This window comes from Gymnodraco acuticeps, unplaced genomic scaffold (genome assembly GCF_902827175.1).
Source record: "Gymnodraco acuticeps unplaced genomic scaffold, fGymAcu1.1, whole genome shotgun sequence".
Classification (NCBI taxonomy): Eukaryota; Metazoa; Chordata; class Actinopteri; order Perciformes; family Bathydraconidae; genus Gymnodraco; species Gymnodraco acuticeps.
In genome coordinates this window covers 737,992-747,323 of record NW_022990334.1, presented here as the reverse complement: position 1 = coordinate 747,323, position 9,332 = coordinate 737,992, and the positions used below count along the sequence as shown (strand labels likewise).

The window sequence follows — 9,332 nt, the reverse complement described above, 5'->3', positions numbered from 1 at the left end:
ATGTTCGGTGGTTCCCCACAAGTAAGAGATTTAGCTAAAGTTAAAGACAAAGATCAGTCCTGAAAAATAAACAAGGACGATTCAAATACAACAATTAAACAATTGCGGCAGTGATTAAGTAGCCTGCAAGACCTAGAAATGGGCTCATAAATACAAACCGTCGCCATTAGGTGACGGTTTGTATGAAAACATGTGACGACAACATGGCATATGCGGAAGTTTTCAAATGTAGTTTCCTTAACGAAACAAAACAATTGAGTATACGGCATAAGGAATGTGGTAAGAACTACATTTCCTACCACAGTGAAATCGGTTTCCGGTATAGATTGTCTGGGCAATTTGCAAAACAGAAGTCACTCGAAAGGGATTAGCTAGCTTGCTAGCAGGTGAAACCTCTTTAGATGTTGGGTTTTGCGCTACATTAGCTACTTTGAACAGCACTGGCACATCGAGGTAATAGATTCCCTACTTTATCTTTGTTTACAGCGTCAGTTCCGTTGCTCGAAACGAGTATTAGTATGGCGTCAAATAGCTAATATAACGTTAGCTACCCAACGCCGTTATACACATTGGTCAACAACATTACTAGCTAGCTAGCCTGTTGTTGTCCAGCAGGCGTTAATCTGGCTTTCGTTTTCTTTTCTCGTGACAACTGTATCATGTAACTAGTCAAGCTAGATAATTCAGTAGTTACAATCTTTCTCACACATACTTTAATTGCTTTGTTTGTGCATTCTCTGTAACGTTACCCTTGCCCTGTTTCACCAGGGCTCTCCTCTGTTGAGCAATCAATTTATTTCACCATCCTGCCAGTGACATCTCACTCTTTTTCTTCTTGTTTTTTTTTGTTAGCGAAGGAAATAGCTGAAACGCCAGCTGTTGCCATGGCAATCCTGTTTGCTGTGGTGGCTCGTGGAACCACCATCCTGGCAAAGAATGCATGGTGTGGTGGCAACTTCCTGGAAGTGACTGAACAGATATTAGCCAAAATCCCATCAGAGAATAACAAACTGACCTACAGCCACGGAAGGTAGGAGTAACCCACACATGCACCCTCCATTACACGCTCCAACACCATATATATATATATATATATATATATATATATATATATATATGCTGGTCTCCAACACCATATGTATATGCTGTGGCTACATGGGTCTGCCAGTTCAGAAGGGTTCATAACTTAGTTATTAGTATGTACAAATGCTGATGTCTTGATCAGTATATATGTACATAGAAAGTGCACTATGAGTTAAAAACACTGGCCAACCATTACAGAGTACTGCTTGAAATACCTTTATCTGATTGACAAGTAATTCTACAATTGTAAATGTAGACGTGGCACACAGAAACAGGCTAAACTTGTTGCAATCCAGGAAGGAAAGAAATGATGATATGTGTGCAGACGTGTTAGGGTCATTCTTCTGTACTATCATGCAGTTTGGTAAGATTGTCATACTGTCCTATACGGAATGACATGACATTAATGTTGCAATGATAAGTTCACTAATCATTTAGTGGGTTGACAGAAAAAAAGATGACCTGCTTTTTTCATAATTGAGTAATCATTCAATCAAGCATGCACACATTGTAGAACATGCATATTTCCTGCTTTGCCCTGTTCTACACCCTATTCAACTCAACATCTTCTGGTTTTGGGTTATCCAAGTTCACTTCAAAACCACCATTTGGAAGGCATTCGGGTATTTCAATTTAATTATGATCAATTTAAGATGGATAAAAGAAGATTGAAGAAGAAAGATATGATCCGACATTTATTCTCCAGCATGATGTTACTTTTGTCACTTAGGGTCATTTTCATGCACATTCAAATCCTTGCGACACTTTTTGCTTTTATCAAATCAAATCAGGTTTTATTAATATAGCACATTTTAAAAACGATTTTTGGTCGAGCCAAAGTGCTGTACATGCAAATAATAAATAACACATTACTACAATCGCCAAGAAAAGACAATAAATTACAACAGCAAATACAAAAATCAAACACAGGGAAATGTCATGAGTCGTGCTCCGCTCTGGCTAGAAGGCCAGGGAGAAGAAGTGAGTCTTCTTTAGTGTAGATTTAAAAACCCCTAGGGTCTGGGCCGACCTCACATGGAGAGGTATAGTGTTCCAGAGCCTAGGGCCAGACAACTACAGGATGATGATAGAGTGGAGAATAATCAAGAGAAAAGATAAGAATAGAACTGTATTGATTACTCAAATCCCCCAAATTGACATGTTTCAGCAGCATGACAGTCAAAATGGAAAAGTAAATGACACATGTTCAGAAACATTGAAACATAACATACATCTATATTTGATTATAACATGAGAAGCCAGTTATTATCCTTTGGCTTTGATTGCCTACATGATTACATCATTTGGCTAAAGTATCAATCATGTGGTTATTTGTATCCTAAGTGTGGAATGTCTTATATAAGCACATGTGACAAGCTCTACTGGAAGCTCACAGCCTACAGAGAGCGACACAGACTAGTACCTGAAACAATACAGTGAAATCACATGCCACAAAGTCACAACACAATTTGAGCATTATAAAAGTCTTAAAGTCATTTAGAGTTACAGACAGTCCATTCACTACAGTTGATCTGTGGTGAATGTTTCTAATACTTTTTTACTGTGCCCATAGTATACTAAATTAAACTTTTAACTAATATCTGTAATTCTGTCTTTTTTTCCTTTTTAGCTATCTCTTTCATTACATCTGCCATGACAGAATCATATACCTGTGTATCACTGATGATGTAAGTATATAATTATCTCTGAAATCTGTGTATTTATTTCTTTAGGGTTGAATTTGGGGTTGAGTGATAGCAGTCCCTTGAAATGCACTTTATGTTATTAGCTGAATACAAAAAGATAGTTAAATAAGGTAGTCACTTAATCAGTAAAAAAATCTCCAACCTGTGTTTTAGAAGAATTGTATTGAGCCTTTTAAAAAATAAAAATAATTTATTGTCATGCACAACAATGCAACCTACAGTACAAGACTGAAAATAAGATAAATAGGTTCAAAATAGCATAATAAGAGACATCATTGTGCAAGTAAAATGCAGCAATAAGTTAAATACACAAAAAACAACTATTTGCAATTATTTGGCTAATATTAATAATTCATTCACATGATTGAAGAATATTTAAAAAATAAGCATGAACATTTTTTCATTAATGCTGCAGCCCTAAAGAACATGTAAAATAAGACACAGGAAGCATAGCAGTGAAGTTACAATTTAAAGGCATTTTTGACAGGAGTGTTAAAAACTGTTTAACTTTTTTTGTGCTGAAGGACTTTGAGAGGTCGCGTGCGTTCAGCTTCCTCAGCGAAGTTAAGAAGCGTTTCCAAACGACATACGGGTCGCGAGCGCAAACAGCGCTGCCGTATGCCATGAATAGCGAGTTCTCCTCCACACTGGCAGCCCAGATGGTAAGTATTAAAAGAACCTGAACATTTGGAGAGGCTGATTTTCACTTCTGTAGTCTATAAATAAAATAACACATGTACAGATCTAGAAATCACCATTTCCCTAAATATCTCGTACCTTCCTTTCTGCAGAAACACCACTCCGACCCACAAGGAACAAATCGTGTCACTGAGACTCAGATGCAGGTGGACGACCTGAAGGGCATCATGGTCCGCAACATAGGTGAGCTCCTCATGGGTTTCTCCTTATGACGCAAACAGCCCATTTTTGACATTAAGCTACAAGAAAATAATTGAACGAGATGTCCATTTATTTGGTTCAGGAAAACCTTATGTGTGAGGGGCTTGTCCTTACTTTTTCCTTTTCTTCATGATTTCCTCCAACAAAAAAACAGTCCAAAATGTTTTACAGATTTATTTTTCAAACAAAATTAACAAATAATGACTCAAAATACAAAAACAGCAGGAATACATTAGTTAAAGTTAAAGCTAAATTAAAGTAAAACAATTAAAATACAATAAAATGTATTAATATACATATAAACAAATACCTTGTGAAAATAGAAACATATTTAGACTTATACAATTAGGTATATGAGTATTTAACTTGAAAACTAAATTCCCCCATCCCATAATCCCATCCCCAATCCGCCAGTGGAACTTGGTGCACTAAACCAGACACTAATACATCACTTGTGCAATCTTTATTTATTTTTAAAAGAATGCAGTGTGTTGTGGTTGTACCATGGACCTCCTCATTGTCAGTACAGCATTTGTATTTGTTGCTATTAGCAAATGTTCTGGCCACAGAATTACGCAATATTTAAAAAAAAAAAAAAAAAGTCTCAAATGTCAGATTTCACTGACAATTTGACATGATTCTCAACACATTGGGCCCTTTGTGTCTCTCAAGTGAACTGTGGCTCTCTTTTTGCAGACCTGGTGGCTCAGAGAGGAGAGAAGCTGGAGCTGCTGATTGACAAGACAGAAAATCTGGTGGATTCAGTGAGTTTAAATGTTTATCCTACTTGTCTTAATGTGCATGATACTTTCTTTTGACAGTAGTCTAAACAAACTGTAACTGATGTTACTCTCTTTCCATACTTTGTTTAGTCGGTCACATTTAAGACCACAAGTCGTAACCTGGCCCGAGCCATGTGTATGAAGAACCTGAAGCTGACTATTGTCATTGTTCTAGTGTGCCTGGTGAGTATGTGTGAAGCTGACAATTGAGCGGCCCAGACCAAGCAAGGAGGCAGAGGCAGAATGTCCAAAATACAACCCGGTGTGGGCATTTATTACGTCATAAACATGACACAGCATCAATCTGATGCCCACGCGTGAACACAGTCACCAGTCACCACCAGGATCTCACACACACTCTCAAACAGAAAAACCCCAGAGCCTAAATGCACAACCCAATCAACCCAACAGGACACAGGTGAGGGGGGAGGAGACAACACAGGGCACCAGGTGCACACAATCAACGGCAACAGACATGGGGAAAGGGGAACACATTTCAAAATAAAATACAATAAACACTACATCAATAAATAGTATAAATTGTATAAAAATGCCCGAAGCCGTCAGTTCACAGTGACGAAGTTACCTGAGTCACATTTCCTTACCCCTCTCCCCAGGAAGCACAGTGTCTTAACTTCGGGACAACCAGTCAGCCACCCGGTTTGACTTCCCTGGCCGGTACTTAACCGCAAAGTTGTACGGCTGCAAGGCACCGGACCACCGCGCGATGCGCATGGTTGCATCTCTCTCTGGCCTTGGCCATTTTTCTTTCCTCCATGGGTCTCCACTCCGCCCGGTGTTTCCTGGACTCCTCTATGTGCTGCGGAGTGGCTCTGACCTTCTCCAGCCTCAGCTGCCTCTGCACCGGATCCTCATCGTACCCCTTCCTGACCAGCTCCTCAACCGGGAGCTTCTCTGTCTCCGCTGTATTAGCTGCTTCAGCGTCTGAATTCGTTATCTTGGTGATGTCTATCCCCACGGCAACAACCTGCGGCCCCTTGTGTAGCGTGGTTTCCTCAGGGTGCCGTGATGTCGAAAGGAAGCTTCACTTTCTTCCTCTTCGGGATCCGATCCTTTTTTGCTTCTTTGGGCTCATACTTGTGTTGCAGCTCCCCTACTCTGATCTGCAGTTTGATCTTGTCACTCTGAGTCTGTTTGAGCAGCCGTTCAGTTGAGTAGAGCTTCCTCTCCAGTTCCAAAACTCTGACGCTCTGACAGAGATTTCCTCCTGAGGTCCTGTATCCCTCCGTTCTTCACAGAGAGCATGGCAACCTCTCCAGCTGAGCGGGGTCCGCCCGGAGCCGCTGCATCAGAGTGGCTATCTGCTTCTTCATGCTGAGGAGCTCCCTCTCGCGCTCCTCCTTCTCCTCCGCGCTGCGCTGCAGGTGACGCTGTAGGCTCCTGTTGACCTTCTCCAGCTTCTCAGCGGCCGCTCGCTCAAGTTCCCTCTTCATCTGGCGGTTATTCTCCTCCAGGGTTTTGATCAGCTCCTTCTTTCTGGCCTTCTGGGCCGTGAGCTCTGCCTGTCTCTGTCTCTCCAGCTCCTCCAGCAGCTGACGCTCCATGATCTGCTCCACCTCCTCCTTCTGTTGGTTTCTACGGTCCTGCTCCTGGAGCTCCATACGGTACTCTTGAATCTGTTGCATCACCTTTTCCCCTCTTTGGGCCTGGTCCCCATACCGGACGTTGATGCGGCCGAGCTCTTCAGCCAACCTGCCGTCTTGCCTCCGGGGTCTCTGTTCCTCTTCTATCTCAGATACCTGTTGTTGTATCCGTAAAAACTGCTGCTCTCCGGCTGTCTGAGACTGCATGATTAACATCATCATCTCCGTTAGTTCCTCAAACTTGCGGTTATTCCCCTCCATCATTTTAAGATAAGATAAGATAAGATGAACCTTTATTAATCCCCGAGGGGAAATTCAGTTGTACAAAGCAGCAACAGGGTAAGCGTGAAAAAAAACAGTACAGCAAAGATTCACACAGATCAATAAAATCTAAAATAAATAATAAATAACATAAAATCAAGGAAATAATGATAATAATAATAAAAGACTATGAAAATAGGAGATGAATAAAAATAAGAATAAAATAACTGTCAGCATATATACATATTTGGTCATCATCTAAGTTATAAAGTACGGAATAAGTTAAAGTGACAAGTTAGCATGGGTTGTGGAAACAGTGTATATTTATGACCAGTGATTTCATTTAATTTCTTTTTCATATTTAACCCCTTATTGTGCAGCCTGATGGCTACAGGCACAAAGGACTGTCCGAGGCGCTTGGTGCGTTGTTGTGGAGGGATGAGTCTGTGGCTGAACGTGCTCCTCATCTTCACTAGCTCTGCATGGAGTGGGTGGCAGGGGTTCTCTAGGATGCTGTCGAGCTTCCTTCTCGTCCTCCCCTCTGCCACCTCCTCCAGATTGTCCAGTTGTACTCCCACTACAGAGCTAGCCTTCCTCACAAGCTTGTTCAGCCTGCCAGTGTCCCTAGTGTTTGTGTTTCCACCCCAGCACACCACGGCAAAGAAGAGCACACTGGCCACCACAGACTGGTAGAACATCTGCAGCAGCCTCGTGCACACGTTGAATGACCTGAGCCTCCTCATGAAGAACAGCTTGCTCTGTCCCTTCCTGAAGAGAGCATCGGTGTTGTCTGACCAGTCCAGTTTATGGTTTAAGTGCACTCCCAGGAACTTGTAGCTGTTCACCACCTCCACCTCCTCACTTGGTCAATCCCACTTCTGACACCAATTGTGAAGCTAACAATTGAGCGGCCCAGACCAAGTAAGGAGGCAGAACGTCCAAAATACAACCCGGTGTGGGCATTTATTGCGTCATAAACATGACACAGCATCAATCTGCTGCCCACGCGTGAACACAGTCACCAGCCACCACCAGGATCTCACACACACTCTCTCAAACAGAAAAACCCCAGAGCCTAAATGCACAACCCAATCAACCCAACAGGACACAGGTGAGGGGGGAGGAGACAACACAGGGCACCAGGTGCACACAATCAACGGCAACAGACATGGGGAAAGGGGAACACATTTCAAAATAAAATACAATAAACACTACATCAATAAATTGTATAAAAATGCCCGAAGCCGTCAGTTCACAGTGACGAAGTTACCTTAGTCACAGTATGGACAAAAAAAAACACTATTATATATATATTATTGATATTATTTTCCTATTTCCCTGAGTTGGAGCTTTTAACCAACTGCCGTCCTGATCACCACTGCCACATTCATTTATTTGCATTTTTGTGTGTTTAGCAAACCAGGAAAATAGTGTGAAATATACTGTTATTATTAAAAGGTAATATTTAAAACTAGGGCTCTATATATTTAAAGTCCTGTTATATTACAATGCATGGTTTTATGTGTAATGGCTTTCGGATCGAAATAGTGGTTTTAATGGGTTTCAGAGAAGACATTTTGTCCTTTATTGGCTGAGTTTCTTTATTTTAGTCACACACTGTTGGGAGCTGAGGTTGACATTCACTAAATGTATTCCTCTGGTGTGCTGCAACTGTATGGCTCACTGCATGATTAATCAAACAGGAAGTAAACTTAGTTTCTGTGCCGTTTTCGTTTTAGGTGGTCCTTTACATCATCGTTTCTGCTTCATGTGGAGGCCTCAGCTGGCCCTCCTGTGTGAAAAAATGAGAGAAAATTAAAAAAAGGAAGTGGAGTAGAAGCGCCTGATCACCTCTGCCTACCAGTGGACACAAAAGGAAAAAAAACCTGCCTTCCTCTACTCTTCTAGCTTCAACATCCCCAGAAGACACATGCTGCTCCTCCTCCAGGCCTCCTTCCCTCCCCCTTTCCTTGATAGCGTGCACATTGACTTGCCTTCTGGACGAGGAGTCCCACCTCATACCCACACTAATGACAGAAGCCATGTGGCCTGACACTGATGTGGAACAATAATCCTGTCTTGGTACATTCATCCTGTCTCATGCACTTAATGGCCTGATGTATCAGTTTGTGATACTGTCCTGCATCAATCTATGTATTTAATCCATTCGGACTGATACCGTACTGAGCCACTAAGATAGCAGATTGCTTTGTTTTTGTCCTGCTTTTCCTTTGTCCTGCTTTTCCTTTGACATCAACTGAAAAATACCTGACGCGCAACTACAGGTAGCATGTTGCAGATCCATCAAGAGGAAATCCCAAAAAACAGTGTCTGGTCCTCTGTTGTATAACGGAAAACTTATTTGTGACAAAACCAATGCAGTATGTAATATGTCTCAAGTGGCAAATGTCTAATGAACAATGTTGATAGTGACCCTTTTTGCTTAGTAACACAGATTATTTTTTATGATAACCTTTATGTTTTATTGCCAAGCACAGTAGTAGATTCTAAAAATGGCTGTTGTAAAATACCAGATAAGATCATATGAATAAATATTGTACATTTGATTGATATTACTGACTCAGAAGATGTAATGGTTCTTTTATAGCAACTCTTTTTTTTAGGAACTCTCTCCCACCTTCACCTTTTTCCTCTGCTAGGATTTGTTTCAGTGTGCCCACATGTTCTTTCTGTTAGCAAAATGCACCTGTTACATTGTTCATACATTTGCTTCCTAGTATCATAATGGTAAATAATCATTTAATTATCGTAAATCTAAATTTGAAATAATAAAATCTGATGGCATCAAGTGGTTGATCTCTTCAGAATAAAAACCAACAAAATATTTCATTCAACATTCGACATCTAGCTGAACTGAAAAAGCAATTATTATTTCAGCATGTGATTTCAACTTTTAGCGACCTAGTTGTAAGGGATGACACCAACTCACACAGTGTGTGGAAGTACAGGCAAATAACACCAGATGTGGAAGAAGT

The 9,332-nt window shown here is 41.0% G+C and overlaps 1 protein-coding gene across 3 annotated transcripts; it reads left to right on the top strand.

Moving 5' to 3' along the window:
* The first annotated feature begins 320 nt into the window (after nucleotides 1–320).
* Nucleotides 321–8,909, top strand: sybl1 (synaptobrevin-like 1). 3 transcript variants are annotated; one of them, XM_034223218.1, is made up of 8 exons: nucleotides 321–453; nucleotides 853–1,030; nucleotides 2,714–2,771; nucleotides 3,314–3,451; nucleotides 3,581–3,671; nucleotides 4,386–4,453; nucleotides 4,562–4,654; nucleotides 8,076–8,909. In XM_034223218.1, the coding sequence occupies exons 2-8, from the start codon at nucleotides 885–887 to the stop codon at nucleotides 8,142–8,144; spliced, it is 663 nt and encodes a 220-aa protein (XP_034079109.1). In that variant the 5' UTR covers nucleotides 321–453; nucleotides 853–884; the 3' UTR covers nucleotides 8,145–8,909. The 3 variants fall into 3 exon arrangements, with proteins under 3 accessions (XP_034079109.1, XP_034079111.1, XP_034079110.1); XM_034223219.1 differs by having other exon boundaries at nucleotides 322–453; nucleotides 858–1,030; XM_034223220.1 differs by lacking the exon at nucleotides 4,562–4,654.
* The last annotated feature ends 423 nt before the right edge of the window (nucleotides 8,910–9,332 follow it).

Coding starts and splice junctions, on each gene's coding strand:
- sybl1 (XM_034223218.1), top strand. CDS start 885: ATGGCAATCCTGTTTGCTGTGGTGGCTCGTGGAACCACCATCCTGGCA. Junction 1,031..2,713: donor CTGACCTACAGCCACGGAAG/GTAGGAGTAACC, acceptor TTTCCTTTTTAG/CTATCTCTTTCATTACATCT. Junction 3,452..3,580: donor CCACACTGGCAGCCCAGATG/GTAAGTATTAAA, acceptor TCCTTTCTGCAG/AAACACCACTCCGACCCACA.